Source organism: Parasteatoda tepidariorum, chromosome 8, assembly GCF_043381705.1.
Source record: "Parasteatoda tepidariorum isolate YZ-2023 chromosome 8, CAS_Ptep_4.0, whole genome shotgun sequence".
Taxonomy (NCBI): Eukaryota; Metazoa; Arthropoda; class Arachnida; order Araneae; family Theridiidae; genus Parasteatoda; species Parasteatoda tepidariorum.
This window is the reverse complement of record NC_092211.1, coordinates 12,955,694-12,981,865: the sequence shown is the minus strand read 5'-3', so window position 1 is coordinate 12,981,865 and position 26,172 is coordinate 12,955,694. Positions and strand designations below refer to the sequence as shown.

General features: G+C 27.7%; 1 protein-coding gene across 16 annotated transcripts in view; it reads left to right on the top strand.

Moving 5' to 3' along the window:
• Positions 1-20,374, top strand: part of LOC107439393 (zinc finger CCCH domain-containing protein 11A) — a 45,593-nt gene extending 25,219 nt beyond the window's left edge. For 11 of the 16 annotated variants that reach the window (XM_071184390.1, XM_071184389.1, XM_043042811.2 and 8 more), the window contains 9 exons: positions 2,893-2,934; positions 3,032-3,079; positions 6,334-6,384; positions 6,958-7,014; positions 8,493-8,699; positions 10,530-10,570; positions 12,755-12,803; positions 14,735-14,804; positions 19,982-20,374. In XM_071184390.1, the coding sequence (XP_071040491.1) occupies positions 2,893-2,934; positions 3,032-3,079; positions 6,334-6,384; positions 6,958-7,014; positions 8,493-8,699; positions 10,530-10,570; positions 12,755-12,803; positions 14,735-14,804; positions 19,982-20,258 (842 nt within the window). In that variant the 3' untranslated portion in view covers positions 20,259-20,374. The remainder of the gene's footprint in view (positions 1-2,892; positions 2,935-3,031; positions 3,080-6,333; positions 6,385-6,957; positions 7,015-8,492; positions 8,700-10,529; positions 10,571-12,754; positions 12,804-14,734; positions 14,805-19,981) is intronic. The other 5 variants (XM_071184392.1, XM_071184393.1, XM_021145449.3 and 2 more) reach the window with 1 other exon arrangement.
• Positions 20,375-26,172: the final 5,798 nt, after the last annotated feature.

Sequence of the window (26,172 nt, the reverse complement as noted above, 5' to 3'; positions counted from 1 at the left end):
TGCTAAATACTGTCATAAATTCGTGTTTTGATTTTCTCATGGTTTTTAAAATTATGATATTATTACAACCTTCAAAGCTTGAATCGCACATAGAGTTTTGCAGGGTTATCACAGCTGATTTTCGCATACTTTTAAAAATCTCAATATTTTTAATGCAGCATTATTATTTTTTTTTTACAATATGAATCTCAAAAGTTTCGTGGTAGTTGAATTTAGCCAACCCTTTCTTGACATGTCTGATTCATGTGCTTTCGGCATTAATACTGACATGGTTTTAACATAAAACTTTCTATGTTAAAACCATGTGAGTTGAATTTAGCCAACACTTTCTTAACATGTCTGATTCATGTGATTTCGGCATTAATACTCACATGGTCTTAACATAAAACTTTCTATGTTAAAACCATGTGAGTTGAATATAGCCAACCCTTTCTTGACATGTCTGATTCACGTGGTTTGAGCATTAATACTCACCTGGTTTTAACATAAAACTTTCTTCAGCTATTTCTGTGAATTTCACACTTTTTAAAATATATTTTTTAAGCAATGTTGACTTGCAAAGTGCAAAAAAAGGAAGAATGTGTATTTTTTTTTCAACATATATATTATCTCATGTGTTGTAAAGAAAGTAATTTATCAGATAAAAAATGGCAGTCTTTTATGTACCGAAAAAAGTAATTATGATGAAATAAGTATTAAAAATAGTTATGCATTGGGGGAAAAAATTTCTGTTAATTTCTTCCTCAAGCTATGCCATCATGACAGTTTTACAAATCCTGGCAAACATCCAATTGGAAGGAGGGCTGTTAAAAAGAATGCAAATCTAATGTTAAAATTGGATCTATTTAACTCAACAGTTTACTAGAGTCACGTATGTCCCGTAAGGTTTGAAAAGGTTAAGGAATTAGAAACCAGACTATTCAAAAGTTTAAAAAGCGTATTTTTAAAACTGATTGAAATAACAACATGAAAAAAATGCTTTGGTTGAAAAAATTTTTCTGTTTTAAAAGGAATATTATTTCACAGGCATAAGTTTTGTTGCAAACTTGTTAAAAATGCTACAATATTTCATAAAATTGGTAGATTGTAGTCATGGATAAAATCGTCATTTCCTTTATAGATTCAGTTTTTTAATTGATAAATTAAACATTATTCCCACTTGTTAGGGAAAATTTCCCTGGAATATTACAACTAATTGTTTGGAAATTTAAAATTTGGTTTAAAAAAAAATGAACTGTTCAGAAAAATCCTACTACAAACCCAGGAAACGATTCATCATAGAATAAGTATATTTCCTTCTGCACAGTTTTTATTTCCTTCATGTACTTAAAATAAAGGATTAATATAAATGGCCAACGAAATTTATTTCCAAGTAAGTAATGATTAAAATTGCAGGTAGGTTCAAACTAAATTTAAATTGTTTCTATCATATTTCCAATTCCTTTTAAAAAATATATATTTTTATAATTAAATCTTATTGTTCAGATTTTGTCTACAATTATCTAATATAATTTTTTTTAATAGCAAATTCTTGGTGGAACAATATCAAATTGTAATTGCATTTTTTAGGAAGACATATTTTAAACACTTTCCACTGATTTGTCCAAAAACTGTTGAGCATCTAATTCTCAACAATGTTACTTGTAAATTTTTTTTTCTTCAAAATTTTAATTCTTTTTTATAAGAAGCTAGAAATTAGGGATATAAAAAATGTCTATGCTGCTTTGTAAAGTACCTAAATTTCTATATAAAAAAAAAATATAGAAATAGGATGAATAGTTTCTGAAATATATTATTTACTTGAAATAAGTTTGAAGTTTTGTACATAACTCTGTATGAGTTTCGTAACTTCTTTAGAATTTCAAATTTCAGAAAATAAAAAAAAGAAGAGATTAATTTTGGGGAAAAAGCATATTGTGCTTTAAAAAAAGACATCTGAAAATTAGAATTCCGTTAACAAAGACATAACTGCTCAAAATATTGTATTTGTAGACTATTAAAAATATTTAATAATTAATCTCCTGTCATAAATATTTTTAATAAGCTCGAGAAAAATTATACAGATGACAAATTTTCTTGTTTAGGCATCAAAGACCAAACGATGAGACTGCAAAATTAGACCTTCATTTGATGCATAGCTCGGACTTCTGTGTGGACTTGTATGTTTTGTGCTCGGAAGTAATTCTGTGTGTCTCGTGTTTGGATGACCTTAAATTAAATTCTTCAGACGAGCTCAACTCCATGAGTGTGCTCAAATTATTCTCTCATGGGAGACGTTGTCCCTTCTCTCCTCCTTCACACGCTGTTCTTTTTTGCTCTCCACTGTTTTTTTTTAAAGAATTTTCTTATTGGTCAACATAGGGATGTACTTAGCCTCTGTATCCCCAAAGATTGATAGCAGTTCCTGCCAAGACGTTAAAGCTTTCTTGAAATAGTCATTTTTTTCTTTCCTTTTTTTTTTTAGAATTAAGACAAAAAAATCTATTGATTTTTATGTACAGAAATTATCTTTTCAAGTATACCAAAAATGTTTATTGAAAAATTGTGCCCTGTTATCTATAAAATATGAGGGGGCCAAAACCCCTAAATTTATCTCATACAAATTGATGCAAAAACCTAGACTTTCTTGGTACAAAAATTAATACAATTTTTTGAAAATAAAGGAGACACCTAAAGTATGATTTTTTTTAAAAAAGATTTCTTAGTTTTTTTTGTATTAGTGATATGAAAACGTCTATGCGTGATTTGAAATGTTTTGGAGAATCATCTCTGTATGTAGATTGGTATTTAATTGATTGATAATTGATTTTAATTGATAGTGATTGATTGATATTTACAAATGTAAGCAAGAGGAATAATGTGTTACTTGAATCTTGTATGTTACATTTTTAGCCTCTTCAGAATTCCTTTTGCTTCAGGCTGAAAGTCCACGAGGTGTGTATTGGATAAAGAAAATTTAAAACAGCATGTTAAATAGCTATAATAATATAATTTGAAATAAATCATATTATTTTTTTATATATATTTTCAGATGCTGTTCAAATAAAAGAAATTCCTCAAGCATCAGTAAAAAAAACTAGTAAGAATTACATTTTCCTCATCTTTTGCTTAATTATAAAATGTTCATGCTCATTCCTTGGCTTTGTTATAGAATATTTATTTATAGCAAAGGGTCTCCACTGCCTTCCTAGAAAGTTTTAAAAGTTTAAAATCCTGAGAAGTTTTTAAATTATATATATATTAGTATATATATTAGCTACCATTATATATATTAGCTACTATATTATTAAATTATATATATATATATAGTATTAGTGGTCCTTAATAGTCTTATTCAACTCTTGTTTCATAATTCTTAAGACATTATACATTACATTTTACAATTTTTTCTATTTACATTTTTAGATTTTTTTTTTTTAGTATAATAAAATTTTAAAAAACATTAGAGTTTAAAAAATTCTTATTTGTTAAAAAATTATTATTGATTATTTTATCTATCTCCCAAAACTTTTTTACTTTTCTAGTTTAAACCAAAACCTAAACATTCTTAATTAAGATTTTTTTTTTTTTAAAAGGAAAAGAAATTTTTTATATACTTTAAACTTGTAAAAATATTGTACCTAGTAAGTGAAAAAAAATTGCATGACATGCATGGCTTTTTAATTATTTCTTTTAATATTTTAGTTATAGGAATATGCTGACTTCGAACAAACCTTTAAATTATTATTAATAGGATTGAATTATTTTTACACTTATATCATAACTAAGGTAAAATTTTTAATGCTTTTTCTAGAAAAATTGAGTTTTTTAAGTTGCTGAAATAAAAAGTGGTCGCATTTATTTTTTGAAAGAAAAAAAAAATAATTTTACTGTATTTTTAATCTTACTGTAACTAAATTTTGAAACTAAATTGCAACAACATTCAAGACTGCCAGAAAGCGGCTTTTTGCTCTAGCTCTTTTTTTTTATACTACACGGCGCCTTTAACAGGGCAATAAGTAACTTTTTTTAAAAAAAAAGATACTTTTACGGAGAATTTTTAAAAATCCCGATATTTGCAAGCAGTTTCTATGAAACAGCAGATGCGGGTATTGGATCTTGTACTCGGGGATTTAAGCTCTAGCGTTTTGAAACAAATTGTGTACTTGAGATGAAATCTTCACTACTAGAGCATGCCATAAAGTGATTATTTAAAGACTTGATTCGCAATTAGCGGATTTTTATGGTATTACGATGGAATTCCGTTTTATCAAATTTCTAGAGACCGAAGAAATCACTACGCAATAACGAAAATTCTTTATATAGATATTATGAATCTCAACATTAACCAAATTTTTTTTGTTACTTTGGAATTTTTTGCAAAAAAAAATAATAAATGCAATAAATTGCATTTAATTACAATTTTGATCTTTTTGTACTCAACATGTAGAAAATATCAAATCAATATTTTAGAAGCTCACAGAAACAAATTTAAAGGAACAATAGATTTATTGTCACTTACCTATCTGAAATTACGTAATCTGTAATTCCTTTCTTGTATAATTGAATTAGAACCAGTATAATAACATGTCCCTTTCATATCTTCTGTTTGACAAGTCCCTTTTATACCAGAAACTTTTTATTTTGAAGATGCAAAAATATTTGAATTCTTAGACCATTGTGTACTTTTGAAGAATGGAGAAGTGTTTTGATCTTGAGAGAAAATCACGAGCCATCTCTCCCCTGAGCCATCATGGCTCTTACTGTTGTACCGTCAACCCTCTGCCATTTGGGAGGGGGAGCTTAAACCAGGGTGCATAGCGTTTGTAAAAAGTACTTAAAGGTGCTTTTTTGGGGATTTCGTTTTTAAAAGCTTTCAAAGGTGCTTTTTTCAACAGGCGTTTTTAAAAAGTGCTTTTTTTCACGAATAATTTTTTTCCCTTCAGTGATATCTGATGGATCCCATGCATTTCACAAAAAATGGGGTGTTTGCTACGTAATCATTCATGCGGACTTCATGTCGTACCCATGTTATGACTTGTGCATGCGCGCACACTTGAAATCGGATCGAGAATATCAGATCCTTATGAAATGTTTTTCTTTTTAATTTATTTTAATTCTTGTTTATTTTATTTTACTTCTAACACTTTTTTGACGTAGGGGGTAAGGGTACTTTTGTTNAATAAATGCAATAAATTGCATTTAATTACAATTTTGATCTTTTTGTACTCAACATGTAGAAAATATCAAATCAATATTTTAGAAGAATATTATCAAATTTAAAGGAACAATAGATTTATTGTCACTTACCTATCTGAAATTACGTAATCTGTAATTCCTTTTTTGTATAATTGATTTAGAACCAGTATAACATGTCCCTTTCATATCTTCTGTTTGACAAGTCCCTTTTATACCTGAAACTTTTTATTTTGAAGATGCAAAAATATTTGAATTCTTAGACCATCATGTACTTTTGAAGAATGGAGAAGTGTTTTGATCTTGAGAGAAAATCAAGAGCCATCTCTCCCCTGAACCATCACGGCTCTTACTGTTGTACCGTCAACCCTCTGCCATTTGGGGGGAGGGGAAGCTTAAACATGATTTTGGAATCAAAGGATCCCTAATAAATCAGCAAGTCATAAAAGTGGCAAAGTGAAATTCAACTGTTTATAAAATGATATTAAAATTGAGATTGTTTGATTTGTAAAATCATAGGTACTTGACTTTGGGTCCTTATTTTCATCTGAGATCTATTTTAAGTTTATTTGTTTCCAATTCTCTTCCAGCCTCGTTATGAGCATGATTATTTTTTGGTTAATCAATTGGTTATCTCTTATGTTGTTTCTTAGATGTTTGGTTATTATTACTTTAACTTTTGTCTGGTGTCTTAAATTTTGCTTTGAGCTCGATCTTTTGATTCAAGGTCGTACTTCTTCAGTTTTGTTACCTTTAAAGTAATTAGGTGGGCCAGCTTTTAGAAATAAGCATGAATTCACTTTTGGAAGCCCAAAGACTTTAAATTTGAGTACAACATTAATAGGATTTCTTTATGCCCAAGTGTTAAACTTGAAATTTTTTAAATACAATATTGGATTTATGTGTTCAAACTCTAAATTGTTTGTGTTTTGATACTCAAAATTGATTAGATTTTTTTTAAATAAAGAACAGTTAAGTTACTTTTTATCATTGTTATTATGCTCTAGTTTTGGTACACTTTGGATAAAGGCAGTAAATAGAATTATAATATCAGAGTAAACCTTTAACATTCGTAACCCGTACCAATAAGTTTCATTATTTTCTGTTTTGCTTTTTACATTAGTATTTTCATTTCTTTAAAACAATTATTCTTTTTAGGTGATTTAAGAACGCTTTTAGTACAATCAAAAGAACCGCCAGTTGCAAGAGGTATGTTTGATAAAATGTTTCAATTTTTTTTTGTGTTTATTAAAATGTATTCATAATTAATTGTGTGTGTTAAAATGTATTCACAATTAATGAAATCATTTTTTGAATGTTTGTACAATCTTTTAGGGATATATTTTTATCTTTTGCTAAATTTAAAGTTTGAAAACTGCAGCTATAAGCTGAAATTAATTGGGGATTGTTTTCTTCATGTTAATCAGAATTTGTAGAATATCATTCCTGTGTTACTCTGTACAAGTTAATTAGTATATTTCTAGTTAGTTTTTTTTAACCATTAGGAAAATGTCGTGTGTTGTGAAAATTCAATCATCAAATTCAAGGTTTTAATATGTGCTGATTTTTTTTTAAATCTGTGCCTTGTACATATAATTATATAGCACTGAGCCCACAGACACACTCAATGCTTTATTGCTACAAATAGAAAATAAATAAAATTTAAAATTTTTATATTTTCAAATTGAAATTTTCCTAACACAATAAATACTTTTGTTACTTTGAAAATTTCATATCATTCTTAGAATATCGATTGTAAATGTTGATTAATTTTGTTTTCAGTGTTTGAAATACCAAATAAAATTGTTTCAATAAAGAGAGAAATCAATCCAGCAAATGGTATGTTTCCTTCAAATTGTTTCTAATTTATTTTGATGTTTTAAAAACTGTCTTGAAATTTTAAATTAAACTAATTTTTCTTTCAAATTATTTATTTTTATTTTGTAAGTTATTTAATTATGTATTAAGTTAATTTATTGAGGAAAAAAAACTGTAAACTATGAAATGCTATTAATGATAAAAGCTTTTACTATGGCTAACATCAGTGCCAGAAAAGAAACCAAACTTACATAATGACAAATTATGTCATAATGTCAGTGATAAAAATTAGGAACATTTAGCCACTACTTTGTTGACTAGGGAGTAAATGATCTAACAATTTCATATACATTTTCTCTGGTCTGTACACGTCTCACTATAAGTTTTCTCGTTAAACAAAAGTAAATGAGTAAATTTAAATGAATAATTGCAATACAAAGAATGTGTTAAGTTCACAATTATAATGAATATGCTATTTTGTGGCAATAACACAGACAAAAACATGAAACTGAAAGTAAAAAAACTAAATAAATGCAGCATCCCTTTACATTGATTTCTGGAACAAGAAAGCACTTATTCATAATTTTTCACTGCTCCTAGTCAAATTTTGGTAGTCCAGGACAATGGCAACCATTAATTACGAGCCATACAAAGTAACAGGGTTGCCACTCCACAGGGAAAACCTGGAAAATACAGGAAATTTAAAAATCAATCACCTAAAATGCTAAAATTTTGGTTTTTTTCTTTGCAAACTGTGAAAATACAGGGAATTTTGTTCCTTATTTTTGTCTTTTAAAAAATGGTGACCACTCAAAGCATAATCTATAGGATGTTTAAGGATGATATTTCAGCTATACTAAACTATTTCATTTACTATAGCATTATTTAATTATATTCCGCTGTTCTTTTTTTTCTCTTAAATTATTCTAGCAATTAAAACTAGTATAGTTAGCCCAATATAGCTCACAAAAGAGCACAGTAATTGTTGTGTTTCCTCTTACTGTATTATATGTACAGAGAGTTTTTTTCCAGATTTGAGTGGCAACCTTGAGTAAATCATGTTCCTACTTTGGATAATGAAGGTTCTATTGTAAACTGAAAAATTATCTTCAAACAAAATTGATGTAGGTAGTATTCGATCATATATTTTATACAGTGCAATCTCGAAAAACCTGACAGTTCAGGTGATCCGGATTTCCGAAATTTCTGGATTTTAGAAAACTTACTTAAATTGATAGAACTGTCAAAGTTTCAAATTCGCCTAGCTGATTTGCGATTAAGCTCACATGCGTAGACCTCCGAGATTAATTTTAGCAACTTAATATAACTATACGCTTTAAACTATAAATAAGAGACATTGAAAGTGAAACAGAGACAAAAAGTAGCTTAAAATAATAATATATTTATAGTACGTGTAATGTTTTCTTTGAAATTGATCCTTTTATCCATTTTCTCAAAACTAATATAATTTATGTTTTATTTTTTTATATTTTTTTCAGATACTTTAGGATTTAAAATCAAAACATTGGATGAAATTCGAAAGGAGAAAATGATAAAAAAAGAAGCACCAAGTAATGAAAATGAAACTAGAAGTCTTCAAAATCAACTAAATACATCTTTAATTAAAAAGGAGCCTTCAGAAACGTCCAGAAAACTGAAAATTAACCGTAAATCTTTGGATTCAGGTGGTGGAACTGTCAATGAAGGTAATATTCTTAGTTTAAAAAAAAAAAATCTAATAATTTTATTTCATTTTGAGGTACATGCATACTTGGAAAAAAAAATCATAATGCATATTCTCCCAATTAATTGTTATTTCTAAATGACATAGGTAAAAAATTTACTTTTATGATCAGGGGTCTGTCCAGGCTAAATTTACTACCATTTAGTGGTACCTTCAGAAATTCCACTCTAGGAAAAACTGCAGTTTCTCAAATAAAAAAGCAAGTTCTCATGCAAACTCCGCTCTTGTTGCAATCTATGGAAAAGAGTAGCTTTTTTGCCAGCTAGCTGTCCTCTACAAAAAGGTAGCACATGTTTGGTCAGTTAGTGCTATGTGGTATTCTTAACCGGTCACTTATGCCATATCAAAATGATTTTGTTTCCTGCTGAGTTTTTAGAAATGAAACGACAAGGCTATCCGTCAATAAACTTTACAGGAAATCTATATTCAAACATTATCTTAAACACTATTGTAAATTTATTCTAACAAACCTTTATTTTTTTATGAACCATTTTTTCTCTGTGAAACTTCTTTCTGTATGACCCAGTTAAAAATGTCCTTATCATTAAAATATCTTTTTGTATTAGTACTGTTAAATGCATTATTTTTGTTAAATTCAAGCTGAAATTGAAGTATGGACAATGGTTTTTATGGATTTTGAAATTTGGATACAATATTTAGCCAAAAATTTTACAATGGCAAAATTGTTTTTGAATATATGGGGGAAAATATATAGAAATTTACCAGTCATAAATAAATTTTATTTGTAGTGGAACCTCTACCTTGCTGTTATTAAAAAAAGTGTGAATTGCAAATAAAGAACACATGTCTTACGCATAAGTTTATTTTTTTTTTACAATTTAAATAATTATATGCTGTTAAAGCCCAATCATTTTTTTAAGAAAAGGTAACAATTTACCTTAGTTATATAAAATAAATAATCCGAATCTTTTACATTTATTTGATTTTTGGGTTCGTTTTTTCCTAATTAAATTAAGCTTATTTGTGAATATTATAATTTTTTTTTTATATAAATGCTATGAGTTTGATACTGTTACTCATGTCTGTTAGGTTAAGTTTAGCTTATCTAAAGCTAGCGCTGTCTGCGCTTATTTTGAAAATAATGCAAAACGTCGATATGGAGAAAAGCTACAGTTTTGTGAAAATGAAAAGCGTTTGTGTTCTAATTTTTTTATATTTAGAAACTTACTCCAATTCTGTATTAACTGGACTCATAAAAATTTGCAAAAACTGAGAATAAGGCAGTGATTTTGATAATTTTTGGCTAGGTGAAAAAATTTCGCCAAATTGGCGACTTTAAGAATTTTTCATAACTTTTAAAATATTTAAGTTGTTTGTCTGTTCTAAAGCCTAGATAATTCTTAACCACAAGATTATATAGTTTAAAATCATTGCATTGCTTCTTGTGTAAGGCACTTAAACTCTTGTTTTTTTTTATTTTCCTTGGCTTTGAAAAAGAGGGTTAAATTATTAGGAGAAAGTCTACGGCTTGTTAATTTTTTTTTATGTTAGAAAATTGCTCAATTCTGTTTTTATCAAGGGTTATTTTCTCTATTCATAAACTTTCACAATCTTGAACAATATTTTTCACGTAAATATTTATTTTCATGATAAAAAAAAATTTTTTTTCATCACACAATAATTTTTAAAAAATTTCAGGGTATCAATTTGAATATTTTATTGTAAATCAAAATTTCTATTTGCACTATAATATTATATTTTTCTATTTTCAAGAGCATTGTTATGTGCATATATGTGTTTTAGACTTATCTGGTTCTGGCAATTTTTACAGGCATGGAAGAAAACCTGTCAACCAGAGCAAATATGGAAACAGTAAGTTATTTTCCAAAATTTCCTTTTTTTACTGCTGTTGAACCTTAAGCATTCTACTCTTGAACTTAACATGTCATGTCAACCACAAAGTTTATTTTAAAATTTAATTTCTTTAAAAAAAAAATTTAACAGTTTTAAATTATTGTTTAAATGTGCTTGTTAATGAAATTTTTATTTTCATCATACTTTAAATATTGCTTAAGAGGATGCCTTACCGTGGAAGAAAAATTTTCGTCGCAAATTCTCTTTCTCCTTCATTATTAATTTAAAAGAAAGAAAAACATAGTGCTTAGCATTTTTAAAAAAGTGCTTAAAGGTGTTTGTTTTCGATTTTCATTTTTTAAAAACCCTTATAGGGGCTTTTTTCATTGGGAGTTTTTAAAAAGTTCTTAATTCTCCTTTTTGAAAATAAGATTTTTTTTCTTTGCCATGCTGATTTTCGCCACATATTATGCAAAAGCGTGCTTTTCACATTGTTCTATTAAAAGTTTTCCCAATTTATTCAATCATAATCAATTTTGACGTACCGTCGGTCCATAGCGTATGAAAGCGCCAATCATTTTACATGTTTGATTAAATACTTGCGAGTCTGTGTGTGCGTCTACTGAGCTGAGTTCCGTGAGACTATTTCACTCTCATATGCAACTCTGCTGCATTTTGCAAGATATTCTCAATTTCATTCTTCATTTTCCACCCTTTTTGATATCGAACCAAAAAATCTCTTGATCATTTTATAATGGTTAATAAAATCAAGGAAAGAGTTCTTTGTCAGAAACTAGTTATTTTATCATGATCATGTAAAGTCTTTGAAAATTATTTTACATTTTGTTAATGTATATAGTGCTTAAAAATATTATTTGAGTGCTTAAAAAATACTTAAAAGGTGCTTATTTTTGTTGAAAGATATGGCTACACACCCTGAAAAAGTAAGTTCATGCAAACCTAGAGTAAGTCATGAAGCTTAAAGTGCTGAAAAAAATACTTTATAATATTAAAATGCAAACAATTATTAGATGCAAGCAATTATTATTACTCCGTTGCATAATCCTAAGTTATCATCTCATAATTTATTTTAATTTTGTTATTTTGAAATTTTCTTTTCAGTATTTGAAACTTCACGACTTACTCCAGTGTTTTCATTACAGAAAAAAAATGGGAGAGAATTTCTCACCCTTTCTCAAAAATAGGGGGAGATTTCAAAAAGTTAAGTGAGATTTCTACAAATTAAAAAAACACCAATAGATTTGGAAAAAAATTATTTCTTTAATTATAATACGTTTTAAAAATCTTCTAATTGAATATTTTTGCTGCATCATCATATGAAAAAAGTTCTATATCTACTTTTTCAACAGCTATTATATTTATTTGGTTGAAAAAATATCCATATTTGTTTCGTTTTGACTGTTTCTACTGACATTTGTTTCATTTTCATTTGTCCACTACGGAGTAGAAGATGTCGTCTTAACAAGGTATTTGTTCATCTTACATTCATGCACAAGAAATTTAAACGTCTTACATGAAGAAACCTTACCTACAGTGAACACGTGGTTGCAGAGAAATGTGCTCTAAAAGGGTTCCGTGTTTCGGGGGGGTGTTTTGCTGTTCGTGCCGGTTCTGAACAATACTGGTAAATAGGGAAGCTAGATAACGAGGACCGATGTTCAAAATAATGAAAGATCAAAGAAGAAAAATGAAACGGATTTTATTCAAAATGGCAAAAGACGAAATTTTTTCCAAAATTCGTGCATTTTGAAATTGATTCATAGAGTGCGCAAACTTCTCGCGTTTATCATTTTTTATTGCGAGAAAAGAAAAAAGTATGCGAGATTCTCTCGTTCTCGCTCTGTAGTGAAAACACTGTACTCTAGGTTTGTCTGAAGTCATTTTTTCTACTGTTAAAATTTTAAATGAGTAATGAAGAAGAAAGAGAATTTGTGAGGAAAATTTTCTTCTGCTGTATGGCGTCCTCTTAATAGTTACTACTTATTTTGCTTACTTACTTTTACATTTTTTAATTAAACTGCGTTAAATGATTTAAAAATATTAATGCATTGAAATAAAATGGTTAAATTTTGTGCTTCTATTCACATTATGTTGATTCATATTATAGAAATTCGTATTTTATAAATAGAAATTCACATTGTGTTGCACTTTCTGACTGTCTACTGATTTGTCTCTTTGCAGGATGAAAACACTGGCTTGCATTGTAAAGATCCTGAAAGTTTACTTAAAGGTTTCATTCTTTATTTTTAACTCTTCAATTATGATCACTTTATCATGTTTAATCTTCGTTCGGCCAAAGAAATTTGTGACCAATCTGGAATTACACATAAGTTTCATCCTAATATGTGCACAAAGAAAAGAGATTAAGGAAGGAAATGAAGAAAAAATAATAAGTCTTATTTACTGCATATAAGCTGTAAATACATAGAGCTCATAAAATAAGTTAAAAATACAAAAAAAACATGAAAAAAATATTTTAAAGAGAAGAAAAATTGTTACTAAATATATTGTTTTCAACAAAAAAAAAACTTTTTGAAAAAGTTTAAAAAAAAATTTCTAAAAGTTAAAAAAATTTTATAAAAAAGTAGGAATACAAAATCTTGCTTATTATTAAGAAAAATTCTAGCTTTCCATGAGAGGTTAAAAATTAAAATTAATAATAGGCATGTGATTCTTCCGCTTATTTGCAGTGTTCCGCNTTGAAAAAGTTAAAAAAAATTTTCAAAAAGTTAAAAAAATTTTATAAAAAAGTAGGAATACAAAATCTTGCTTATTATTAAAAAATTTTTTAGCTTTCCATAAGAGGTTAAAAATTAAAATTAATAATAGGCATGTGATTCTTCCGCTTATTTGCAGTGTTCCGCGAATCAATAATTTATATTGCAGCAAAATTCTCTCGGAGTTCCGTAAATTTAAATTTTGTTATTTTTTTGCGAAATCTCGTCACTGAGACGTTTATTTCACCCTTACCAGTACCCTCTCCTCTTTATTTTTTCGATAAGTTTTCAATCAAACGCTGAAACGACTTTTTTTGCGCAGGTTTTGTACACTTCCGATAAGCTTCGAGATCAAAATACTGAAAAAAAATTTCAAAGTAACTTTGGCTTAAATCAATAACTTACTGAGGCAAACACAAAAGAATAAAATCGATAATCTAAAAAGTAATTCCAAAATGGCAAACATTTAGAACATTGTTCACTAAAAGAATTGTGTTTTCTCTCATTTTTTTTTAAACTTGTATTTTAAAAAGTACCAACTATGTTGAAAATTCTGATTTGTAGCAAAAGAATTGTTTAATTAATGTGATATATTTGCCATCTTTTTTATTTGACTGCAATTAGATAGAATTAATATCTTATATGATTTTACAACGTGGTAATTTAGAATTGTGATTTCCGTAGTCAATTTTCAATGTTTTTTCTTTTTTTTCAAGTTATACGATTGATTTTTCTCATGGATTTAAAAATTGGATATTATCACGATAAGCAAAATTTGAATTATACATTTGAGAAATTCTTTTTACCATAAAAACCATGCGATGTTTCAGTAATTTTTTTTTTACTTTTTTGACAGCTGTTGGTGTTAATTTTCACCATGATTTAAAAAATTACGATTCAGAAAATTCGAATCATGCTCCTGAGTATTCACTATTAAACGCTATAATTCTATCATTTTTTTTCAATACATTTTTGGCAGTTGTTACTTTCGCGTGATTCCACCGATTTTCGCATACTTTTTAAAGTCTCGTTAGTTTTGAATATGAAATTATTTAACGCAACATTATTCTCCAATGTATGTTTCACCCCTTTTGATGCTCTGATTTTTTAAAATTCATTACAAATGCATGTGGTTTTTATCATGAATCATTTTTCCGTAATTGCCATGAATTTCATGGTTATTGAAATCTTTTTCTTTTTTCTATGCAATGATGACTTGGAAAGTGCGAACAGGGAGGAATATGTAATTATTTTCGATATATATTCTTCATCTATCAATATATATTCTTTATATATTTTTTTTCATCAGCTGATACTGTAATTTTGTTTGCCTTTTCACTATACATAAGAATGAATAAACCCATATAATATGCCTCATAAATCACTTACAATTTGTATTTTTCAATTTAACCAGTGTGTTAAGATAAATATTTTCTCTTCTCAGTTAAAAGGAAGATTTCTACATCTGATGAAGAGAAAAATAACAAAATGATGAAAAGAGATGAACAAAACAAGTAATTATTTTTTTTTCATTCACATAGTGTACTTAGTTCACATGAGCAGTTAAGAATCCAATATATCAAATCATAATTTTGATCAAAACTATATTTTCATTCACTATTTATTTTAACAAAGTGCCTGAATAAACTCTAAATTCAAATGTGATTTTAGTGAACCCTAAAATGACTTTCTGTCGAAACCTCCCAAAGGCCCTAATTTTAATTCTTAAAACCTAAATTAATTTTAAAATTATTATACTTTCCATTCTTTATGTGATGAAGTATAATGATACAAAAGGGTGGCCACAGAAGAGGGTTGGAGAAGTTTATCAATCTTGAAAATCAGGGAAATGTCAAGAAATTTAATTAAATATCCTAAGAGGGAAATTATATTAATTTAAAGTACCTAAAAGTCTAATATTTAAAAACATATATTCGTTGCTTATTTTTAACTTCGAATGCAAATATAACTGTTTTGTTACACAGTTTATGTGTGAAAATAAGGCGTAACTGAAAAATTAATAAATTTATGTCACTCTTTACAAATGTCAGAAAAATGTAATAAAATCAGCCTGGAAAATTGGGAGAATTTTGTTTTCTCCTGAAAACTTGTGGCGACTGTGTTCAAATAAAATAGGGTGACCTCAGAACAGAAAAATCAGTCTGAAAAAATTGGGGAAGTTAAATATCCCAAAAGTTTTAAAGTAATTAAATTGAGTTTGAGGTACCTAAAAATTGTTCTTGTAATAATTTTTTAAAAAAAATAATATTTCTATTAATTTTGATGGCAAGTATAAGTATCTTATATTGTATGTACTACAATCTGGCATAACTGAAGAAGTAATAATAAAGTTTATGCCAACGATGACAATTATCAAGGAAATTTGATAAAAATCAGTTTCGATTTTTTCTTCTGAGTGTTTGTGGTCACCCTGCAATCTTATGAAAAAATCCATGGATGTTAAATGATTAGAATAATAAATTTCCTGTTCTAAACCTAAAAACTCCAGCTTAAATTTGTATGAACTTAATGCCTTATAAACTCCCACGTGCATTTCAACTATGCAATTAATATTTAGGAGGAAAAAAAAGAAGTTTTTAAAAGTCATGCTACTATGCTTTTAATTAAAAGATAAGCCTCTTATTACACCACAGAATTTTACATAGTTAACTGATATTTTTCTCGCTAACTTTCACTGTTTTATTGTTGATACATCTCAGTAAAGATTCATTCTTTTCTTGGCATCTAATTTCTGAGGGGGCGATTTTAAAATATAAAGTTTTTTCCCCCACAAGAAAATAAATTTCTGCATCTGCTAATTTAAATTAATTCATGAAACTTTTGTCTGAAATATTAGTGGGTCTTTTTGAAATTTCTAGTTGTGTATTGAGATGTGTTCGCAACTATGCCCATGGTATTTGTTGACTTGCAGCTTATAACTAGATTCTCTTTAGCAGAAATCCATCTAAAAATTATGCACCACCTCATATTTACAATGGGATAGTCTGGTTGGTAGGGCACTGGGCCCATGTCCAAAATTTTATGGGTTCGATCCCCGCTGGCCAAAGACTCCCCATGTAGTAAATGGTGACTGATGCACATTAAATCTGTCTAGTCATAAAGTCCTCCATGTTCCCATAACAAATCGATTCCTCTGGGGGTACTGATCTAGAAGTTTCCTTGTCTTCTGGATTGGTTCAAAATTACGAGGCTACGGAGTTGAACATTAGTAGTCAAACCCAAAATTGGGTCAGCTGTTCAAAGACTGATATAAAATAAAATAAAAAAATAACAAATGGAGAAATTTTCATTGATGCTGGAAACTTATTTAATGTTCATTTTTCTGGCCATTGTTTAATTTGTCTGTGATAGTATGGTAATTAATTTCATTTGAAAAAAACTTTCATAGGCACCTTAAATTTCAATTCTGTTAATTTCTTCTTTTAAAATGAAATGATTTTATTTTAATATTATATCATCTACAATTTAAATCTCTCATTCTGATTTTCTAATTAAGCAATCGCTGCCTATGAGCCTATTAATAAATCTCCAGCCTAGGAATGCTATGGTAGTTATAAAAATTAGTTCGACCTAATTAAACAAATTATGTTGTAGTAACCATCTCCATTAAATCTTCTTTTTTTTAATTTCTAAAAAATTTTTAAAAATCTAAAAAAAAGATTTCCTATCTTCTAGAAATCATTAATAACATAAACTACATAGATTTACCTGAGTTATTTCGTTGTTTTTAGTGGAAAGTAAACATCTTAGGCCAAAATGTTAAATTAAAGTTAAGTTTTATAAGTTAAGAATTTAAACAATTCATGGTCCATCTAACACAAAGATAACGCTATAAAGGATAAGCTAAGCACATCAATGTACTGTTTAATTCTGTCATAGTCTTAAAAACTCTACATGGGTGTATACATTAAAGAATGTGATAAAGTTGTAAAATAAAATTATTTGAAATATTTTAAATTTAAATGATATAAAAAAAGAATTTCCGATGCAAATTATTATAAAATTATTTTAAAACATGGGGCCTAAAAACAATCAAGAAAAATAAACGAGAATCCGAGAAGAAACTGTTTATTCAAATTGTTCATAATTATTACTTTTGGAATTTATTTACATAAAAAGTTAAAATTAACTTTTCAATTTTGTCTTTTCGAGTTTCTTAAGTTGAGTTACTTACTATTAACTTAAAATGACTGTTTTCTTAACTTCTAAGCTAATATGTCATTTTCCTGGCATTCAAAATTTAGTGAATTTCTATTTTATTTTTTTTTTTCTTGAGCTTATGTCAATAAACTACACTGCTGTCTGTAAGATATTAATAAATGTAACGAAATAAGTATACAAAAAAAAATTTATTATTTGTTCTTCCTAATTGTCATGTTATCAAAGAAACACCCATATATATTTATTGTGGTACATTGATCTTGAATTAAAATTTGAAATTAAAAGTTATTAACTGCAAATAAGGCTTTTATAGTGCTCTTTTATCTGAATTGCAGGCTTGTAGAATGCAGCTGTACACATGCCTTCAGTCTTGCTGTTTTGCAAACATTTCCAAAATAAACTTTTTTTCAGAAAGTTTTTGCCATAATATATTTACTTTTGTTAATTTTTAAATTTAATTATGTTCAGCTGTACCTTAAGTTTTTCCAGCAGCTAATAAATAGTGTAGTTAGACCAATATAGTTCACATGAGAGCACAGTGATTGTTGTTTCCTTTTACTATATTGTGTATAACTATATTGTATATTGTGTACAATATGTACCGGGAAAACACAGGAAATTTTTTTCTCAAGATTTGAGTGACAACCCTTGCACTTTCTATTGCAATTATCTGGTATTTACAACAATACAAGTTAATAATATAACTAAGTAGTAGCATTATCTACTTCTTCAGGGAAATTATACATTATAGATCATAGCTTAGCTGCAATACACGAGTTTTCTTTCCTAGTTACTGTTCCATCACAATAATTTACAGTTGTTTCCTTTTACTATATTGTGTATAACTATATTGTATATTGTGTATAATATGTACAGGAAATTTTTTTCTCAAGATTTGAGTGACAACCCTGGCACTTTCTATTGCAATTATCTGGTATTTACAACGATACAAGTTAATAATATAACTAAGTAGTAGCATTATCTACTTCTTCAGGGAAATTAATACATTATAGATCATAGCTTAGCTGCAATACACGAGTTTTCTTTCCTAGTTACTGCTCCATCACAATAATTTACAGCAGTTTTTCCTTAAAATATTGATTTGTAAATCATGCTCAAAATGGCTGCTTATTTTTTAAAAATGTTTATAGGGGGAAAAAGTCATCTTTTTTTTCACCTTTATGGTTTTCTAAAATAATATGAACAATTTAAATGAAAAGTTAGAAACGAAATTGTAAAAATATGTATGTTAGCAAACACAGCACTTCATCATGGGACACACTGTTTGCCCCTGTGGCAGAATCAAAGCGACATTGTCTCAGAACTTTATAGAGTTCCTGCAGAAAGATTTTTCTTTTGAAAAGTTAAAAAAAAATTTCTTTTCTACAGAAATTTTATGTTTATTTATATGTTTCGATTGTATTTTCGGCAGTTATTAATATTGATTTTCACGTGGATTTTGAATATCCTGATATATTTCAAATCATATGGAAAATTTGAATCGTGCATTTGAGTATTTACTTTTAAATGCTATCATTCTATGAAATTTTTAGCAGTTATTGCTATTTATTTCCCCATAGTTTTTAAGTCCTGCAGTGGGCTGATCGTTAAGAATAATATCTCAAGTTAAGAATAATGTGTTTAATTCCTAGAGTTAAAGTAATAATTATTTTTGTTAGTCAGTTTAATTTTGTGTATGCTACATAATAATCAGTGCATCTTAATTTTTTGGGAAAAAACTATGGCTGGTTTTTCTAAGTCGTATTTTTTAAAACTTATTACTTATCAGATTATGTGGATGTGATATCAAAAACAGAACAAAGTAGAAATACAGCAATTTTTGAATGGCAGTTAAATAGTATATACATTTGTCTGTTTTTAGAATTTTGATAAATATCTTTATTTTTGCGTAATTTACATTAAAATTGTTTTAGAATCATCGGTTTTCATCAGGACAACAGGATGCGTAGTGTTTTTAAAAAGTGCTTAAAGGTGCTTATTTTTTAAAAGCCCTTAAAGATGCCTTTTTTGATTGGGTTTTTTAAAAAGTGCTTAATTTTCCCTTTGTGAAAATTAGATTTTTTTCTTTAGCATGTCGATTTTTGCCACGTATTATGCAAAAGTATGCTTTTCACATTGTTCTATTCAACGTTTTCGCAATTCATTCAACAGTCTATTTCGGCATAAAGTCGGTCCATAGCATATGAAGCTCTCAATCATTTTGTAATGGCTAATATAATTGAGAAAAGAGTTCTTAGTCAGAAATTAGTTATTTTATCATGATCATGTAAAGTCTTTGAAAATTATCTTGCATTTTGTTAATATATATAGTCCTTAAAGAGTACTTAAAATGGGCTTATTTTTTGTTGAAAGATTTAGCTACTCACCCTGTAAAAATACCAAGAGGAAAATCAAAAATTTAACTCAAAATCCATCTCTTAAGTGATTAAATCTTTATCCATTGCTTATGAAGATCTATATGCATAAGTAATGTAATACCTTTTTTCAGAACACAAGTAAGCAGTCCAGAGCACCAACCGAAGCAAAATGATTCACCTTCTACGAATCACTTTGGGGATGGTACGAAAGAAAATTCTGAAACAAAACACGATACAATTACACAGACTGCAAATCAAAGTGAACTATGTCCAAATGGGTCATCTAGCAAAAAAAGTATCTCCATGGACGATATAGACAACTTTCTATGTGAGGATATGGGGGAGGAGGAGACGATGGCTGCCGATGATGACATATTGCTAGAGATCAATAAGTTTTTAGAAAGCTGATATTCTAATGTTTCTATCTTTTGTCCATACTTTTCACAATGTATTATGAATATGTCATTTTTAACATATCATTTTTAAAGTTTTTTTTTTTCTTTTGAAACAAAAAGGAAGAAAAATTTTAATTGTTGAAGGGGGTCCAGGACACATTTTTTAAAACCATTTTAAAAAGTGCATGAATTTTTTTATACTATTAAATCGTACAAAAAGTACTATGGTTCATTTATAAAAATTCTCTTTACAACTGAACATATTCTCCATTGACAACACTAGAAAGACTGAAATTTAGTATATAACCTATTGCCCAAAAGCAGTCAAAATGACAGCCTTGTGAAAGAATAATGTCTAAAGAAATTTAATTTATTTTTAATATTATTTACAGTTATATAACAAGTTATTAGTAAATATTAACAATTAAAAAAATTTACCTCACTTGGAAAAAAAATAATTTATGCATTATTATTTGTACATTTTTATAAATGAAAAAGCAGGCAAAATGACCTCCTTGGACAATATCTAGTGTTAAAAATTTTTTTGACTTATTTTAAAATTTATATGCCCTAAGAATGTTTAAAAAAAATTCTAAAATTTTATTTCATACTTTTCCTTTGTTAATGTTTTTTAAAGATAATTATAAAATATATTTTACAAACAAATTTCCAGGAAACCATAAAATATACATAGCTGCCAACTCTACTGGATTTTCCAGTAGATTACTGGTTTAATAAAAATTCTGATTTTTGCACATTTCTGAAAACTTTCAAAAATTGACTAAGTTTCCTAAAAATATCCCTATTGAAGTGGAATTTTTATATTGTTTGCTTGAATATTTAAATAAGTATTACTAATATATAAGGAAGCACCTCATTTATAGCAATAAGTTTAAAACTTTTTTTGTTCTAAAATGTTCAGTTTAGTTTTATTCAGAACTCCCTTTGTAAATTAATTAAAAAATCATAATTATTTCTTATGAATAAAACATCTATTACTCTTCAAAATCATAAGTAAACATAATTCAAAACATTTCAAGCATATTTAATGACGATCATGAGCGCAAAGTATTGCAGTTTTTCTATTTTGATATCGATAAAAATCCCTGAAATTCCCTATGTATAAATTATTTAGTACATTATGCAACTACTATTATGATATATATATTATTTCGTAAAATTTACTCGATTTTTTCCTATCTATGTTGGCAGCTATAAATATATGTGTATTCAAATTTCATACAGTTATCATTCAGTCTTATCTATTCATACAGTTAATTAAGATTTGTTATTTTAAAGTTAGAAAAAATCTTTACAATTGCAGCAATGCTTAAATATATGTTTTTATTGCATGTTACATATTTTAATGAATTTTTTATATATTACATGGGGGAGGAATTAAGGGAAGCAAGCCTCATTTTCTAACTGATCTGTACTCATGTCCATAAATTAAGGATAAAACCAAATAAAGGTTCAGGAAATATGACCTATTGACCAAGAGATAAAATACATAAAAGATGGTGTATGTAAGATACTATTCATTAAAACTATGATTTTTGCTTCCTGAAGCAATTATAAAAAATATCCACTTTAGAAAAATTTAATATTAAAGGGTTGGTTGGTATTATGACTAATACATTGTATAGGGGATGAACAAAATAATGGAAACACTTGTATAATAAAATTTTTTCATAAGTCTCAAGAAATATTTAAAGAATATTTTAACTTCAGAAATGTTTAGATCGATTTTGCATGCTTACCAATGAGGTTTTAGTGACCGATAATAAATTACAAACGGAAAATAGTGTTTTTAAATACCCTATGCCAAAACGTGTAGCAATAAATTTGTAACTTATATCAATTATTTTGGTTATTATACGTAACAATTGCACAAAAGTTTAACCTAGCTTAAATATTTAGGGAAATAAGGATTTTTTTTTTTAAATTGTCTTACGTTCATATGACAGGCCTGCCAACATAAAGACCAGTATTTCCCAAATGTCTGTACACAGTTTGCCTTGAAACAATAGTACCCGTGACTGCAGGTAACTGATGAGACAATTTGAATGCTATGCTCTGTCTGCTTCTTTTCCTGTCCTCAATGTTGCCACTCCACAGGGAAATACCTGGAATTTAAAAATCACCTAAAATAACAGGGAAAAATTCAGGAAATTTTGAGTTTTTATTTAGAAACTAGGAAAATACAGGAAGTTTTGTCTTTTAAAGCTGGTAACCTCTCGAAGTGCAATCTATGGGATACTTTACGGTAATATTTCAGCTATATTAAACTAGTTCATTATTTGTTTTGAGTATGTTCAGCTGTTCCTTTTTTCTCTAAGTTTTTTCTGCAATTATAACTAGTATAGTTAGCCCAATAAAGCTGATAATAGAGCACACTGATTATGTTTTTTCCTCTTAATATATAGTGTATAATATGTACAGGGAAAACACATTGAGTTTTTTGTTTCCAGATTTGAATGGAAACCCTGGTACTGTAATATCTACTGACGTTTCCATCATCTTGGAATTGTTGCCAAAGGTTAAAAATGACACCATGGGCAATTCCAAGTTCTTCTATACCTCATTCTAATAATTCTACCATATAAAAAATCATCCACATGTGTCCTAACTATTCTGTTATGGCACTGACCAGCTTACAGAATGCTTGTGAAAAATTTTACTTCTTTGCCACCATTCCTTATATATCCTTACTTACGCTCTCGTCATTGTGACGTACCGTCGGTGTCATCTGGGAGCGCACATAAACTTTATCTTAGACATAGCACTATGAAGAGATATTTGGACATTTATAATCAATCATTTTATTTTAATTCAAATAAATAATGTATTAATAATTGCGATAGGAAGGCAGAATTTAGAATTATTAACTTACAGACTTACCACATTGAAATAAAATTTATATTAATATAAAATAAGAAAATATCTCACCATCTTACAATAATTCTATTCAAAGTTTAGTTATGGGTCATTATTATTTGTTAAGTGAATCGAAAAAAAATATTAAATTATTAAAAAAAAAAAAATCTTGTAAGCCATCTAGTGTTATTTATTTATTTATTTTTGGAGTGTCCGCTTATATACTCCACTTCCTCTAATTTGCATTTGTTCATGAATAATTGTACTAGTGAAATGTTTAGATTTCCTTGTGAATCTGAATTATTCTTAATTTATAGACATGAGTGTATGAAACTTTCAACTTGCATATTAACTGAGATTAAAATCTTAGTTTTTTCACTATAATTTTGTCTAATGAAGTTAAAAATATTTTTTTTTTAATTATTTTAGTGAAAAATCAGGAAAGAATATTTATTTTTTATTGAAAAAGTTATGTACTAAACTCATACCGGCTAGGTCTCCAGTTTTTTAACGAAGACTGCTGTATTTTACGACTTTCTCTAGTTTACCCCTATATTCTCAAATTTCTCCGTATTTATTGAAGAATTTTTTTTTTTAAATTATCTGCTGGTGGCAAAAATATTTCTCTTATTCCTCAACAGATAGTGCTATTGCCAGTACTGCACTATGTTGAATGTTAAAAGTTTAAGTAATTATAAATAATGTTTTAAAAATGTCTTCTTTTAATTAAGATTTATATACATATTTTGAATTCCTATTTTATGCATGATGTATCAAAACTTTACTCATAGTCTAAAAAATGTTACTAGTAAAATCTGCATTATTTTATTTCTCCAATGTTGGCAAGTAAACATAATTTTTTCAATAGATTTAATTGTAAAGGAGAAAAAAGGTCCTAATTTATCAAAATTTGTATGTCTTGGACCCTCTTAAAAGATAAAAATGTGAACTCTGATATGTATATAGTCCTATTGTGTTGTAAAAATTAATTTTGTTGTTTGTTATAAGTACAAGAATTGTTCAGTTCAAAAATACAAACTATGTGTTACAACGAAATCATTTGATAGATATGCAGGTTGGTAAAAAAATATTTTGTGCACTAGACACAATCATTTTTTCAATCTTAGGTTTGAAACATTTGTAAATAAAAGAATTTTGTTTCGTATTGATTTTTACTAGTTAGATAGCTGCCAACTCTCGATTGTCTCTTTTTGTTTTTATATATTTTAGAAAATTCCCTAAAATTGGAAAATTTTCTGGGGAAAAAAAAAATTCCCATGAAATAGATTTGTTAGATGAATATGCTTACATTTTACTACTAATCTGCCTTATCTATAATCAGTAATTTGAAGCTTTCTTTTTTAAATATTTATGTAATTTTAAATAAATATGTAATTTTCTTTATTCAAAAAAGGTAATTTTTGATGGTTATTTTAATTTAAAAATAAGCATCAAAAATTACCTTAGAATAAAAAATGTCTTAGAAATTTTCAAAATTATGTTTAATATTTTTTTTTCAATATTTTTTTTAATTTTTTACTTGCATTTATAAATTTATGAAAAATAAGGTAATATAATCAAAATATTAACGTAATTTGTCATTGAATAAATTTAAATGCCAATAAATACATGATGTAGATAGATAAGAATTTAACAATTTTTAGTTAAAATCTTAACAAACATTTGAATTACATTTCATTATCAAAAGTTCTTTTTAAATCTCGAAATTCTCTGTTCAACAGTAGCACTTAGTATTGGATTTATTTTAAATAACATGATTCACTGTAAAACTTACACTAGTTTTGAACAAGAAATATAAAAACTATGATTCNTTTCGACTTTTTATTTAGACAACATTGTTTAGTTAAAGTTTGATTTGATTTTTTAAGTTTAAGACCGTAATGTAATATCTTCTAAAAAAAGTCCAATGTCATATGGGTGAGAAGTAACACTTTGAGGGTCACTTTCACATTCATCAGATTTTGTTATGCTAGAAACGTTTTCTTCAACGGAAGTATCACATTTCTGTACAACAGANTGTTTGAATTACATTTCATTATCAAACATTCTTTTTAAATCTCGAAATTCTCTGTTCAACAGCAGCACTTAGTATTGGATTTATTTGAAATAACATGATTCACTGTAAAACTTACACTAGTTTTGAACAAGAAATATAAAAACTATGATTCAAAATTCATAAAAATTGTTTAAGAAGAAAAAATGTGTCTAATAAAGCATAAATATTGCCTTATAAAGGGGGGGGGGAATAATCAATTCTCCAATTTTATTTATAAAATTTTTATTTTTTTTTTCTCCAATTATTATTTTGTATGATACAACTGGAAGCACTCTTTATGCAAATTAACTATGAGTTTATATAACTTCTTGTCTTAATCTTGATTGTTTATCGACAAAATGGTTTAATCCATCGAATCTTGCTATAGTCTTATCTTTTTATCTTAAAGTTATTTAAAAAAAAAAAAATCAATTGAGACATTCACAGTATTTGTGCCACCCTCTAATTTTTGGCTGGTATTGGCTCGAGCAACAATCAAATGAATCAACATCAATTTTTCCATTATAACAGATGGGCTGAAAAGTTCGTAGGTTAACATAGAAAAAAAAATTTTTTTTGATAAAATTTCCTTTTATTATTCAATATAGTTTCCTTCAAGGGCGATACAACAATTATAGCGGTCATATAATTTTTCGATACCATTTTTATAGTACTATTTGTCTTTAGCCTCAAGTTTCGGTGATTACTTCATCGGCGCTAAATATCTTTTCAGCGAACATTCTCTTGAGGTCTGAGAACAGGAAAAAGTCGCTGGGAACCAGATCTGGAGAATACCAATTCATAGAATTTTGCCGTCGTTTTCATTGACTTGTGACATGATGCATTGTCTTGATAAAACAGCACTTTCTTCTTCAAATGGTTCCGTTTCTCTTCGATTTCGTTGTTCAAACGCTCCAATAACGCTATGTAATAGTCGCTGTTGAAGGTTTTCCCCCTTTCAAGATAGTCAATGAATATTATACCATGAGCATCC